Source organism: Athene cunicularia, assembly GCF_003259725.1.
Source record: "Athene cunicularia isolate RWA chromosome 1 unlocalized genomic scaffold, athCun1 chr1_part1, whole genome shotgun sequence".
Classification (NCBI taxonomy): Eukaryota; Metazoa; Chordata; class Aves; order Strigiformes; family Strigidae; genus Athene; species Athene cunicularia.
Genome location: NW_020799091.1, coordinates 125449134 through 125464346, shown reverse-complemented (window position 1 = coordinate 125464346; position 15213 = coordinate 125449134). Strand labels below are relative to the sequence as shown.

The window sequence follows — 15213 nt, the reverse complement described above, 5'->3', positions numbered from 1 at the left end:
TCTCTTGCTGTGTGCTAAAAGGTCTGTGAAAACAAATTTGAATTGGGTGAAAAATGATGTTCGTATTCTTCATCCCTTTATTTTCAGACTCAAGCCATCCCCGTGGCTTTATTTTTCCAGTGTGTGCTTTGCTGCTTATAATAGCAGCCCATACATCTTCCCTGCAAGGTCGATAAGTGAAGTAGCTTAATATTATTGACAGGTGTAGGGGAAAGCTTTTCATTGGGAGGTATTTTTGCCTCCCTGTTTATACTCCTGTCTTCTGGTGCCTAACTCGGAACATGCATTGTTACAACTGTGGTTTGTACTCTGTGTAGGGAAAGGAGGATTCTGTACTTCTGGCACTTGTTTCCTCATTCCCTGTCTTTCTGGTAGGAGAATTACTGTGCTGGGAGGTATAAGAACTGTGCTGTGTGGACTTAGGGTACCTTTCACCTGCATACCTGTGTGCGCTCTTCCACTGCGTAGGCACTCCTGTGCCTGGGCATAGCAGTGTCTGTGTGACAGCTGTCAGTAGCAAGTGCTTTGACTGTTTGTTGGCAGCTCAGTGTTTTCCCAAGTCCTGAGCACAAGCGCAGGAAGGCTCCCAGGACGTGCTTCCATAGCTTGGGATGTCTTTCTCCTGCTTCTGTTCTGCACATGCACATCTTTAATGACAAAAGGCCGTGTCCTGTTAGCAAGCAGTAACTCCTACTCTGAGAGAGCTTTCAGCAGTACTGACTGGCCTGAGCATTTTTTTTATTTTTTTTTTTTTAAATTTCATTAAGAACAAAAGGTTTAATATTTTTCTCTTGAATCTCAGCTGAAGCTTCTGTTTGTTTTGCCAGGTCTGTTCAGACATCTGCTGCTTCAATCCAGGCAGGCTGTTTTAGAGATGAAAAATCTCCTAATTTTCTTTCTGTATAAAACTGAAATCCCCTGGGTATAGGATTTTACGTCTTTAGATACCGAGTCCAAGTTATCACAGTGTCCCCAGAAGAACTGGGGCCAAATGAGTGGATTTGCTTATTATTTTATTTTTCCATTAACAGCCTCAACTTCAAGTGAAATTATTACCAGATTTTCTAACTTTCTTCAGATATATTTCTGTCCATAGATTTTCTGAGCAGTCACTTAAACCAGCATATGCACATGATGCATGTTTCCTAAACTGACTTTCCTTGTGTATGCCAATTTGGCTTGTTTGTCAAGGATTTCTGTCTAGCTGAAAACCCCTCTGATTAGTGGTTTTTAGGGCCTGAAAGGATCTCTTCTTTTTCTTTTTTTTTTTAAATGATAATATTGCCTGCTCTTCTTTAATATGTACCATTAGAATTATCATATAGTGGAAAGATCTGGGTTGGAAAGGATCTCTTGAAGTCTTTCCCTCTTAAACCCCAGCTGAAAGTAGGGCCTGAATTACTGAGCCTTTTTGAACTACAATATATCTTTTAGTGAAAAAGAACTGAGCATTTCTTGGTTTCTGTATTGCTGGGTTTTTTTATCTTACTGGCACCAAAGCTTTATTATACTGTAAATCATCTATTTCTGTGCTGCAACAGCAATTTTTATTCAAACAAGTTAGTTTGGTCACAGGCTTGATGCTGACTCTGGCTTATTTTCAGCTGCTAAAGTGCACAAAAGAAAACTAAAAATGTCTTTCCATATATCTAGGAATTTGTGTTCCAATCAGAATATCCTGACAAATGGTTTGTAAGAGACAAAATGCTAGTGATCATTCTGTTTTCATTTGCAGTCTTATCAGTGAGCTAGCTTGCCTCTCTTAAAAGACCACATTGGGGTAATAGCTGTTTTTTCTTGTGCTAAAGTGTGAAACGCCCGGGGCATCAGGGCTTTCCTTGTCTGTGCAGATTGTCAAAGTGAAGGTAGGGAGATTTCAGAGTTTATCACAACAGCAAGACTGTGGTAATATTGCAGAAGGTGGTAGAAGGAGGCTTGACCTTCTTCTACCTGTTGAGCTGACCCTGGCACTGAGGAGTCAGTTAGAAACATGAAGGTATAGACTAGATTAAAAGCTTCTAGCCTTTGATTCTTAAACTGCTTGCTTGTTACCAATATCACTGCATTTCTGTTTTTAAGATGGGAAATTCAGAGCCCAAAGCCTCCTCTGGGTCAGCACCTTGGCGCATGTCCTATCCCATCCCATCAGCTTCCCCAGGTGCCTCATGAAGGTTTTCCTGTCGGTGCAGTAACCCTGATCTGATGATGTTCCTCAGTGGTGGTGTGTGCTGGACCTGTGAGAGTTCTTAGAGAATCTCCCTCTGTATGGTTCATGATTCTTTTGAAATACTGGGCCCCAAACTCGATCAAGGCTGGACTGGTTTGAATAGAGTGGAAAACTGATCTGTGGGTCACATAAGCAACATTTTATTTTATTGTATTCCAGAACTGCATTTGATTTCTTTCTCACAACAGCGTGTCTTGCTTAAGCCCTGTTCAGTTTTTAATCTCTGATAACCCCATTTTTTTCCTGCCTAGGCAGTTATTTTTCATCCTATTTTTGAACAGTAGATTATTTCTATCCTAGTTCTCTACCCTGCTTCTTTATACTCTGTGCTCATCTGTGCTGAATTACATCCTCTTTGAAAGCATTTTTCTAGGTTATCAAGATCATTTTGAAATGTGGTATGTAAGGGTGTAAGGTTTTGGAAGACAAATCTCCCCCTAGTTTTTAATGCTGTTGTAAACTCCTGTGCTCTGATCTCCTCAAATTCCTCCTCCATTCCCCAGTAAAAACTGTGGAGAAATTTCTGCTGTGGATACCTGTGTAGGAATTAATGAAAATGCATGGAAAGATCAGAAAGTTTGAATAGTTCCTATGTTTGCACAGTGGCTCCTTACTGAGATGAGAAATCAGAGTAATTTCAAAGCCTCTTTTCATTCTGCTGTGGAAAGATTCATGGGATGGGTGTGGACTGAAAGATTCATTCAAATAAGCAGTCTGGGACAGCCTGGACTCCTTGTGGGTCTTCAGGTAGGAAGGAGAGTCCTTTTATCCAGGGCAGGTATTTACAGTCAGGAAAAAATAATCTGGTCTCTTATAATCCAAAAAGTCACAGTCAAAACTACCTTCTGGGCCCCTAACTGTGTAATGAGGGTTTTCTTAGAAATACTTTCAGCAAACGTTGGAGTTTCCTCAACAAAATAGTGAGGGGGAACCTGGGTGGTATTTCTAGTATCTCCATCGAATGTGATCTGCTCTGCCAGAGTTTTGTAGTTTGTGTTTCACAGAGTGCCTCTTGTGCTGACACAGTGAGGAGCAACACTGTTCTTTGCCTCTGGTGTATTTGGTTTGTGTCTTGCTTTCAGTACATTGAGGTTTTCAGAACAGACTGTGAATTATGCAGCTGGATGAAAGAGGAGACTCTGCAGGACTCTTTAGTGTTTAATGGAAACTTAATTTTGCCTCTTTTCTAAGTAATCTTTTTGGTTGCATTCCCACCAGTGGTAAATAAGTGCAAATAAATGAAGGAGAGGACTCCAGGTGTCTGCCCACCCCAGCTGTTGACAGGAAAACACAGCACTGAAGTTACGTGTACATCTGATGTTTAGTGTTTTCTTGTAGGTCGCTCAGATTGTCAAACATGAGATGGAAAACGCCGTCAAACTCTCGGTAAAACTGAATGTTAAAGTGAAAATTGGACCCAGCTGGGGAGACCTGCAGGACCTGGAACTCTGATGTGAAATGCAGATTTTTTTGCGTGCAGTGAGGCAGAAGGTGCCATGGACTGGGCAGGGCAAGGCCCCACGCCATAGCTGCTTGCGGTGTGATCCTCCTGTATCATGTTTCTGCAGGCAGCGTTGTGAGCTGCCTTCTGAAACGTGTGGTGGAAGCTGGTATGAATTCACCAAGCCAAACCTCTCAAAGGTCAGACGGCGCAGTGAAGCGTGTTTACAGAACTGTGAAATTATTAATTGCTAAAAGTGCAGTATTTAAATGAATTCTGTTAAAATAAGCTTGATCTTGTAACTTAAAACAAAACCCCAAAGCCTAATGAATTTATTACATATGAAATGAGCTGGATTATTATATTAAAACAGGGCGCAAAGATAATTTGTCAGTTCTCGTGTGTAATTGTGTATAGTAAAAAAACCACATGTTTGCACTTAATGTTGTATTTTACAGGCCTCTGCTAGGATCCTTTTGTACTGAATTTTGCTGATGATATTTAGGTGCTGAAATGGCTTTACAGCTGGCTGGATTTCCCACAGAGCAGCTGTGCAGTGTTCACAGTGACTGGAACCAGTGCTTGGTTGACCTTTGACTTTTAGGAAAGCATTTTGGTGACTGCTGTAATTCATCCTAGTGCTGCCTTGCAAGCTGGCATTGAGAGGGATATCGTTTGGACTCTCTTATAGTTAACACAAAATTACCAGCAAAAACATTCCTTTTTAAAGAATGAAACTCAATTTATTTGTTAAAAACTTGACAGCAATTTGTAATTTTGTTAAGGAAAAAATACAACTGTCTGGCCAGTTGAAGTGACAGCCTTGCGGGCGTTTGAGGTCTGGTGTGTTACAAACGTGTCACTGAAGGGTGGTGGGTGACCTGTGGTTCTTCATCCAGAGACACGTCTCCTAGGAAGCCTCATACCCTGCCTGTTGGTAGCATCACTAAAAACTGCTCAGGTTTCCTCTGTGCTTTGTCTCAGCATCTTTGACTCCATCCCTGTGATGAGGCAGAAGGTTTTTCTGGGAGTTTGGACTTGTCAAGCTGAGCTGGTCCTGAGACTGACTTTGGTCAGCTGCTGGGATTAGATGCTTCAGAAGAGGGGGCAAGGAAGGAGCTCACAGGGAATGAATCCACCACTATTTGGTGTTACTCTTCTCACTAATACCTTCTGGTCCAGCTAAACCTCACATCACATGGTTTTGTTTCCCTTCCAGGTGGTTACAATGGTTATACAAGCTCAGCTGTTTTTGTTAACTTCATACAATGCCTGGCCTTGAATTCTGTTATTTTCATCGTGTAGCCCTTGTATGTTAGAAGAAGGGGAGGACTGTAGTGCCTCACATCATCTTCTTTACACCTCTAATTATTTTATCATGCCTTTCTCCTGTAGTTCCTCCCTAAGGTAAGCAACTTCCATCTTTCCACTCTTGCATCCTGTGAGAGATTTTTCAAGCCCCTAATTATTCTCTCATTTCTGAACTTCTGCCGGATCCTTTTTAAGAAGTGTACTTTTGAAGTTGCCTTTATAGCCCGATCTGAGAGGATGAATACTTTCAACAGCCTGGTAGTGTGTTTGAGTTTGTTAACTTCAGACGCGGCGCTTTTGGCGTGGCCGTTATCCTGAAATCACAAGTACCTGGCAGAGGTTTCAAGAACACGGTGAGTTTTAAAAGATGTTAATGGGCTCTGCCTACAAAAGGCCGCATCCTGGACTCTGATCCACTGCCTGCCTGTTGTGCAGCAAAACAGAAGCTTGGTATCAAGTCAAAGCCCCAGGCGAGGATGCCGTGACTGCCCTTCTCAGCAACGACTTGGCCACATTTCCTGTTTCATATGTCACTTTACATTGAAAATATTTGTTTCCTTCCTGCCTGCTCTATGCTGTGGTTTTCTACTGCATCTGTCACCTGATGGCTGAGCTCTTTATCCACAGCATTTGGTTGATAGACAGTTGTTTCTTTTCTTAGCTAATTAAAGCTTTTGTTATTAACAGATCGGACCCTCGGCACCCTGGTGTCTGACCATTTGTGTGCTCTGCCTGTGATGAGGCTGGGTTGGACTCATTATCAATGCATATGGCCTAATGATTTCCTGTCCCTGTGTGTCGTGTCGTGCAGTGACACACCTGTGCTGTATTTCAGGCCTCACAGGAGCTGCTGTACTTTGAGTTGCTTGTTGTTTGGCACATTACATTGTTTTCCTCCCACATACTGTCCTTAGAATTTCAGAAGGATGGACCTCATGCATATTTTCCAACAAGCTCTCTAGGCAGGGGTGATGCTAATCAATAAGGGGATTGATACAGAACTAAACTTCTTTTACTAAACAAACTCAATGAGTTAATTTTAATTAAGCAGTAATTTAGTGTGAATCAAAGGATAGAAGGTGGCCACTGCTCTGTGAGTGAGGTGGCTACAGTGTTTGAGTCATGATATTAGAACTGGCTCTGAGCCGTTGCCTGATTGCTGCTATTTACATTCCTTAATTCTAATTAGACTTTAGCTATTAGTGAGACTAAGCAGGGGAAGCAGAAAAGGGCTTGAGTCAGGTAAGCAGAGGGACTGATTAGAACTGTGCAGATGATGATAGCTGCAATTTTCTGAAGTTGGTTGGCTACTTGCATTATTTATTTTTGCCTGTGGGCTCCTTTCCCCTCCCCTCTGATGGGCTGAGGCCTGTATTTAGTTGGAAACTGGGCTTTTTTTCTAGGTTGGGACCTGGTAACCAGCACACAGGTTACTCTGTCTTGTAACCAGGATAAGCTGCATCTGACTGTGCTCGCTCACTGTTCTTCAGGTGGTTTGGGTGTGTCTCTCTTTGCAGTCCACTCCTGCCTCCTGTTAGCTTGTGTGCACAGCACATGCAGCACCGTGCCTGGTCCGATGGCCCGAGAAGACAATGGCTGAAGGCTGCAGGAAGAGGCAGGAGTTCTGTTTGTCAGGGCAGGCTGTCACTTGGCATGCTACCACAGCCTCGTCCTGCCCTATGCCGTGCGCTGCCCTTGCCTTGCTACTGCAGCAGCAGGTGGGTGTCTGTCTGCCAAAGGGAGCTGGGTGGAGATCCAGTCCTGACAAATAGCTGTGGCCATCAGGAAAGCCTTGTCTTCACCTCGTGTGAACCTGTGTGACCTGGCTCCTTGCAGTGAGAGCCTGTCCCCTTGGGCTGCCGAGCAGCCTTGTTCTGTTCGGCTCGCATCCCTTTGTCAAAACGACTCAAGTTTCGATTCAGCATACTCCTGGTGTTGGGCAGAACTTCCCTGGGCTTGATAGCAGGAACTCCTGCCACTGATATTTGATACAGCTACTAGGGCTTTCTCCTCACATGCAGACCACAGGCTTGTTTCACCTTGGTCTCTCTGCTGCAGCTTTCCTTCTGCCCCTGCCTACTAAAAGTGCTCGGTGCTTTCTTGTAGCTGGGCAGTGGCGGGAGAGGGGCAGGTGACAGAAGGCGACACACATGTAATCAGATCTGGTTTGGTCCTGTAGCCCTTCTCCTGTGCTCCATGAAGCTGGTGCAGGGTCTGGAGCACAGGTCTGATGGGGATTGGCTGAGGGAACTGGGGGGGTTTAGTCTGGAGAAGAGGAGGCTGAGGGGAGACCTCATGGCCCTCTACAGCTCCCTGAAAGGAGTGTGCAGAGAGGGGGGGATGACTCTTGAACCAAGGAACCAGTGATAGGACAAGAAGGAATGGCCTCAAGCTGCACCAGGGCAGGGTCAGACTGGCTCTTAGGAAGGATTTCTTTGCAGAAGGGGTTGTTGGGCGTTGGAATGGGCTGCCCAGGGCAGGGGGGGAGTCCCCATCCCTGGAGGGGTTGAAGAGTTGGGTTGACCCAGCAGAACGGTCAGTGTGAGGTTAATGGTTGGACTGGATGATCTTCAAGATACTTTTCCAACTGAGATGATTCTGTGATTTTGTGGTTGTATTTAATCAAGAGGAGAGTTGTAGAGGTTTCCTGCTGTTTTTTCCTATAAATCTGTAGCTGAGGAGATGGAGCTGGAAGCCCAGTAGCCTTGGCTGATGTTTTTGACCCTCTCCTGGCAGAGCAACTCAATCATGTTGGTTTGTAATTGCCCTTTAATGAGCTTGTTTCTGCCCTCCCGAGGGTTCAGCTGGTAGGTAACTGCTTTTGGCCTGAGGTGGAAGTGAGGGGAAGGGTGCTTTCAGTGGGCTGAGGAGCCCAGGTACAAGGCTGGGGGCTGGTGGCATCACGAGCGCTGTGTGAGCTCCCTGCGGTAAAGCATAGGAACGTCAGCTGGGATCCATTTTTTTTAATCCCTGCGTGAGCTGTGGGAGGGAGGCAGGGAGGGAGGTGGGTGTCCGACCCCACCCCAGCAACATCTGTGGCTGCTCCTCCATATTCCTGAGTGAGCAAGTAGCATGAACTCCACCCAAAGGCTTTACGTAAACCTTGCACCTTTGACAGAATCTACGAGTAGAGGCTGGAAAAAAAGAGAGAACTACACCAACTAATATCAATTCTTTCCTTTATTTTCTTTCCCTCTTTTTTTTGTTGTTGTTGTTGTTGTTACTGAGAACTCAAAACAGCCTCAGTTAAAGATGCCTTAGTTTTCCTTTTGTGATGCTGATTTAGGGTACCTGTAGGACGTGGTTAGCGCAGGAGTGTGGTTCACCCCGGATTAGCCTTCATTCTGAGAGACAGGTAAGGACTTATTAACAAACCCCACATGTATTCTGTCCACATTTCCTTGACACTGAATCTGAATATTGGTTGCTATTTAAAAAAGTACAATGTTTGATTTGTTGATTTAATCACAAAACAAAACACATGAATGGAAACACTCATTTACATGACTATTGCTTATACATCTAAAATGAAGAGTTGACTACAAATGGCCACAAGTAGTTTCTTAATGAGAGAGAGTGTGTTCTTACTAAGACCATACCAAGGCAAATACCATTCAAGACTGATATATACTGTGCTTGAGTTCACCTTTAGGTTATGGAAAAGGATGTATGGGGAGCAGGGTATTTAAGGGGTGTAATTAACAGAAATCTGCCTTTTCCTTGTATTACAATCCACACAGTTTAAAATAAATGGAGGAGTCCTGAGGTTGAATACTGCTCTTATTCAAGCTTGCAGTGTTTTCTTCACTTCTTAAATTGTATACTGAAAAAAATACTTTTAGATGCATATCTTCATTACAATGCACACGTTGAGATGTGAAAGGGCTTGTGTAAAAGGAATATATAAACTGGTTCAGAGGATTTCTGAATGTGATAATTTTATGCAATATATGTAGTAAATTGACTATTTCTGCTAAATTATTTAACAGGCTATATTCTGGTAATATAGGGAATGTCTAATTGATGTACATAGTTGAATTGTAGAACTATAAAAAAAATTAGAAAACTGATCATTGTACAAAACAAAAAACTGATTCTCAAAATTTCCTTTATCATGTCTTTTAATTCAGGATTTGAAGCTTAAGTTAAAACTAGGAATGGATTTTTTTTTTTTTTCCAAAATAAAAGAGCTTATACTTCACTGAAGACTTGCCAACTTTAAAAACATATAAACAAACTAATTTAATGTGTTTTCTCTGTGTACTCTTGTCTGTTTACATCTCTAGGCATCAGATTAAAAACATCTGGTCAAACCCAGAGGTAATGTTTGCGCTGCTGGAATTCTGTGCATCTGGATTTGGATGTGGTTGTGATAGGGAGCTCCTGTAAAGAAGAACATGGGTATCCAAAACAACAAAAAACATTTTAAATTGAAATAATACTGCCAGCCAATCTGGTCTTCTGTAACTGAGGATTGTGATGTTGAAGATATGTCTAAGTTTAGGATTTTGCTTGAGGTGGTGCTGTCTTAGTGGGAAAGGTGAAAGCACATGATTTCAACATCCAGCGACAGTTCGTGTCCTCAGTTTTCTTACAGCAAGTCAGGTAAGGTGCTGTGCTCGTGGCTTGGAATGCTGCATCTTTATGCCTTTCATTACCAGCCTTTAGTAGCATTCAGGTCAGACCTTTCAAAAATCCCACACTCCCCCTCATTTCACAGTAAATCAACCAGGCAAGAGTTTTTTTCCTCCCTCATTGAAGTTTTTAAGTGAAGGGTTTTTTTCCACGTACATGGTAAATCTTGATAGAAAGCATTTAACAGTGTGCACTAACAAACTTATACAACATATACATTACATATATATATTTATATATATAGAATGTTCTATATACAAACATATACAACTTTTTAGATCTCTACAGACTACAAGAAAATTGATAATTATAGTCACAAGTGGTGAACTTAACAGAAATAGTAATTTGTACCTGTTTGGAAATATGTAAAATATGTAAGTGTGGAAAGCAAGATACAGCTGTGACCTGATGGGGAGTACTAGAGAAAAGCTGCTGAAAAGATTAGTATTAAAAATTGTAATTTTGTGGGATGCTAGATTCCTATTTCTCTGTTGCATAAAAATGCAAATGGAAATCTACTGTCAGGTGGTTGTTTTTTCCCCTGGTGTTAAGCTAGAGACTGTTGGCAGCCAAAGTCAATTAGGCATTGTGTAAAAGACTTGTTGAAGACACTTTTCTCTCTGGGATTGCTGTTGTGATTAGCAATTAAAGTTGGTCTTAAATTTTTACATGCAAGTCTCAAATGAGCGAGCAGGCTCTAGCTCTGGCCTGAAGATGTTTCCACTGAAATCAAGGTAATGGGATCTCTGCAATATGAAGCCACCCATGTGACGTAGAGCTGAAACCTTACGCAGAACTGGTGGCTACCTTGTCATCAAAGTGAAGTAACTGCGGCCTGGGCCCCCCGTGGTACCCCTTAACGGGCTGCCTTCCTAAAGGCTGCCTGTGTAAACACCACTTCACAGCGGAAACTGGCCCCATAGCCTGTGGGTGCACAAGTGCCACACTGGAACTGTAGCGACCTTTCCATTGGCACTGGCCCTGTGCAGAAGCAAGTGTACAGCTGGTACAGAAGACATGCTGGTGGGACAGCCCTGGTGTGGTGTTAGTGAACTCTGCTTGGCTTCTCCATATGAGCAGAGAAGGCAGGAAGAAGAAGGGCTAGAAGGTTGATTAGAGGGCTTGAATGATCTGCTGCCCCAAATTATTTTGTTGCCCAGAGACTAGTGATTTTGGAGTATAGCCCAGAGCACAGGCAGAATGAATATACATTTAAACACAAGGTAGAATCACTGTAATGTTGTTCTCATTTACGTCTCATTCTAGATGCCTCGTTACAGTGGTGTTTCCTCACACACACAAGAAGGGGTTCTACAACCCAGTTCCTATTGGCATCAGTGTGGTGAGTTTTTGTTGTTTCCTCACACCATCCCGCCCCTCCCCAGACATCTTCTCAGCTCATGGACAACTCCAAGTCCTTAACTCTCAGCAGAAACCTGGGCTTTGACCTTTCTTCCTAACAAGTTTCTACATTTCTCACAATTATAGAGCAGTTTATCTGTCACAGGAGAAACTTGTTGAGCTGAGCTAGACCTGTCAGGGCCATAATTTTGATTTTTCCCACAGAGAAATATAAAAATCCTGTAAAGCGTGAAATCCCACTTGTGCTACAATGTGAATTTAACACCTCAAATCTGTTCCAGCCCTTTGACTTGTACAGTTGGGCTGATAGTGAAGTCAGACTTCTGGACTGTACAGATTCCTGGGGTTTATTTTGTTGTAAGAAAAGGAAGGATGGGGGAAAAGTATCTTTGAGAGAGATCATCTGAACACTAGGGTGATATAAAAAGCAGTGAAGTTAAGGTCAAGTTAGGAGGGGGATGCTGCCTGTCTGCATCAGTGTCTGTTAGGACTCCTTTGAAGGGACAGGATATCAGTCTTCTCATAAAGAAAATTTTGAAATGCTGCTTTTCCTCACTTTTCTAATTTGAAACTACGTCCAGGCACATGAAAACAAGTCTTCAGTGCCTTCTTTCAAAGCTAGTCTTGAAAAAATATCTTGGAAAAATTTCTAACTTAACAGTTGACCTGTGAGGCTCTTGTAGGGCTACTGTGGCTGCAGCACACTCGGGGACTAGGAATCTGCACGTAGACGGGTAACAGGTTCTTTTCTGTAGTTGCAGGTTGGAGAGTTTTCTGCAGAGTTCACTGTAGAAGCCACTTTGAAGCAGAAGCAAATCACTTCTAGCAGTGCAAGCAGAAAATCAATTGTCACTCACCCATGGTGGTTTTTCTATATATATGCCAATTCAGCACTGCATGTTGACAATTGTTTGCTCTTTGTGCTCCTCCCCTGACCCATCACTGAGTTTTGCTGCTCTGATCTCTCCCCCTCCCCAGCGTTTGGGGGGTTACTGTGCAGTTTCCTTAGCATAATTTCAACTGACCACTTAAGAAAAATTGCTGCTCTACAAGCTGCTAAGCAGCTTCTGTGAGCAGATCTGGACAGGACTGTGCTTTCTCATCTTGCCTTTCCTGAATTCAAGAGCTGGTTTTCTATTCTTGCTGCTGAGAAATAAGGCAACCAAGTGATACAGACACCACAGGGATGAAAAATGCCACAGCCCCCTTCAAGAACAATGGAGATGAATCTAGAGCATGTTTTTAAAAGTACAGGTAAGGATAACATGGTATGTGCTCTGAATTGCAAATAAACCATTTATGCTCATGTTTTAATGACATTTCAGATGATGCCTGTCTAACTACTTCAAAAATCTGTAGATTTTGTGCAGAGGATTTTGGATTTATTTATTTTCTGGTAGGAGTTAAAGAGCACTGATTTCAAGGGAAATAGATAGGAAAATGCAGCTCAACTTATTTTTATGTTGAGAACAGTAGGAAACATGCTTGAAATGTACTGGCTTTTTGTAATGTCACTTTTAAAAAATAAAGATTTTTGCCATTTGTGGGTTTGTTTTTTTTTTTGCTCAGGATAGAAATAAATCCCATTTTTCTTCGGTCACAACATGCTTTCTTTTTCTTTTTTTATTTTCTTTTTTTTTTTTAAGATGTCAATTAGTCATGCAAAGTTTTATAAGTGCATTAACATTTGAGTTTGTACAGAATATTTTTAACCAGACACACTCCCCACAGTTCATACCTACAGCTTCTGAAAAACTACATGCCACAGTGATGGTTGAGTTCCTTTTGGAAACAAACTGGCTACCGCATGAGCCAGCTGTTGGACTAAGACCCACATGATTCTAGCTTCTGTGTCATGGTCTGTAAAATTTCTCCTTGACTCCCACTGTGATGAATCCAATAATAGTAACAGGAAAACATCTTCTAGGAGGAAAAAAATTGTCTCTGGCCAGTGACTGGTAGATTTGGGAAGAAATGTTGCTTCCCTGAACCGTGTTCTTAAAGCCACAAGCAGCTTCTTTGAAAGTCTAAAACTGGTACCACTTTTTGTCCTTGTATTTCAGCATCACCTATAGAAATGGGAAACAAAACAAATGGATATAAACCACTCTTCTGTATAAGAGGTATTATGCATTAACTGTCATGTTAAGTGCCCATTAACTTCGTAAGTAAAAAAGGAAGAGCAGTGCAGTACTTTAATAACAGTGTCATCAGGTCTTGAATCCGCTGAGACTTTGTATTTAACTTAATAATTGTTACATTTAAAAAAAATAATAATCACCTGCTATTGCTGTTCATGAGAAGATTTTTTTCCTCAGGAGCTTTAACTGCTTTTTCCAGAAGAAAAGTGCAGAGGTGTGGGAATAACCAGGAACTTGGATTTTACTATAGAAAGAAGCTTATCCATGGGAGCAGAGGACATACACCCGAATATATAAACTTTTTGCATTTCGGGGCACATTCTTTCTGCATATTTTTGCCTCACACTTACAAAAGCCAGTAAAAATATAAAGGTCTTGTCCAGAAACATGAGGCATGTTAAATGAAAAAAACCCTATGCATTTTGGCAAGTGTTCTTTAATGTTGTTTTATCTTCAAGGAAAATCACTTAAGGCTGGGAATCGACTAAACAGTGTGGAATGGAAGAGCTTTCCATTTCCAGCTTGAAGCACAGAAGCTGTCTATTCCAGGCAAGCCCTATTCTATATAACCATACCACAATGTTGTACTGGAAACGTTCTCTTCTCCCCATTGAGATCTCTAAAGGTTCCTATATACACATCCACCTACCAGTTTTCTGCCCTACTGCATAGATGTACTGTACTAAGTGGCTTAAAAAAAAATAAAAATCATAATGAATTAGTGAGAAAGTAAAGAGATAGGAAGTGCCACGTTCTAAATTCAGAGGATAACAATGGATGCTCATTCATGAACATATGAAGGGAAGGAGGTGTGCAGTGGCGGTGGATTTTCAGCATTCTCATTGTTTGGGGGAAAGAAAAATGGTGTGTCAGTTAACATGAGTACACCTAGACCAACGTGGTGAACCCTACTTGACTTTCCTGAAGGGAAGCAAAGGCTTAGTTCTGGGGGTGTGGTGCCAGGGTCCCTACCTCGTGTGCATGTTTGGAGAAGGCCTCTGCGCTGGCCATCATGCTCGCGGTCCTTTCGTCCAGCTCTCCCAGTTTCTGTCCTCTCTCATCCAGGGCGATGCGGGCACGAGTCAAGTCCCCGATGACTCCTCCTGCAGCTCCTCGCACGCCTTCGATTCCACCCGAGCCGGGGATGTGCTGGGCCAGGCTGCGGGAGGCTTTTCCCGCTGTGGCCTCGCCGACTGCAAAGGAGACATGGACAAACAAACAGGAATGAGCTCCTGGTGGGGGCTCTGCCCATGCTTCTTGCCCTCAAGCTGCAGCCTCGCTGCAGCGACACTCGTGCCACCTGCACATCAAACGCTCGTGTGGAAGATTTTGCTCTGTGCACCAGCACATCGATGGTGCAGTTGTGCCCCTGCCCACCCACTCCCAACTGCTGAAAAGAAGCTGCCCAGGTAAAGGAATAGTGGGAAGGCAACTGAGGACTCTCCCCTTTCTTCATGCTGACATCTTTAACTTTTCATTAGTGATCTAAATCTTGTGAACCACTCCATTCCTAGGTGACAAAGGCATTTCCATGAACTAATTTCTAACAAAAAAACCAACCCAAACCCTAATAAATTACTTACAAAGCTCCTCTCTGTCAAAAGCTTGACCACTTCCTCCAAAAAGTCCTTTGAGAAAGCCTCTGTTTTGGGCTTCTGGTGTTTCCACAGGAGTAAACAAATCCCCAAGCATGTCCTAGCAGTGTCAGACAAAAGTCCATGTGAAAAAAAATTAGTGAGGCAAAAGCAATTCTAGGTATTTTCTTTATTTGCATTAATGAGCTGCATGCATTGGATCTAATCAATTAGTTTTAAATGTCTGTTGTGTGAACAGTATGGAGTACTTAACATCTGTGTTTCATGACAGGCAAATAGTTGGGCTAACTTGATTCACTCATGCTTTCAAAGGGACTTGGTTTGTCACTGCCCAGCCTTATGTTCATTACCCCAGAGAAAAAAATTTATAAGCAATACAGAGTGAAAATACGGGTGCTAAGATCACATTTTGCTTAGAAACAAACAGCAGAGGCGACACTATAATTAAATAAGCAATTTGTTCTGAATTATGAGTTTTCCTTTAGTGATTATCCAGGCAAG

General features: G+C 42.5%; 2 protein-coding genes across 4 annotated transcripts in view; one reads left to right on the top strand and one right to left on the bottom strand.

Moving 5' to 3' along the window:
• Positions 1 to 4261, top strand: part of POLQ (DNA polymerase theta) — a 53981-nt gene extending 49720 nt beyond the window's left edge. The window contains exon 30 of the mRNA XM_026847125.1: positions 3566 to 4261. Coding sequence (XP_026702926.1) covers positions 3566 to 3679 — 114 coding nt within the window. The 3' untranslated portion in view covers positions 3680 to 4261. The remainder of the gene's footprint in view (positions 1 to 3565) is intronic.
• A 3934-nt stretch (positions 4262 to 8195) lies between these two features.
• STXBP5L (syntaxin binding protein 5 like) overlaps positions 8196 to 15213 on the bottom strand; it is a 223126-nt gene continuing 216108 nt past the window's right edge. For all 3 annotated transcript variants that reach the window (XM_026849275.1, XM_026849282.1, XM_026849292.1), the window contains 3 exons: positions 14701 to 14812; positions 14090 to 14310; positions 8196 to 13045 (listed from right to left, as the gene is read on the bottom strand). In XM_026849275.1, coding sequence (XP_026705076.1) covers positions 13004 to 13045; positions 14090 to 14310; positions 14701 to 14812 — 375 coding nt within the window. In that variant the 3' untranslated portion in view covers positions 8196 to 13003. The remainder of the gene's footprint in view (positions 13046 to 14089; positions 14311 to 14700; positions 14813 to 15213) is intronic.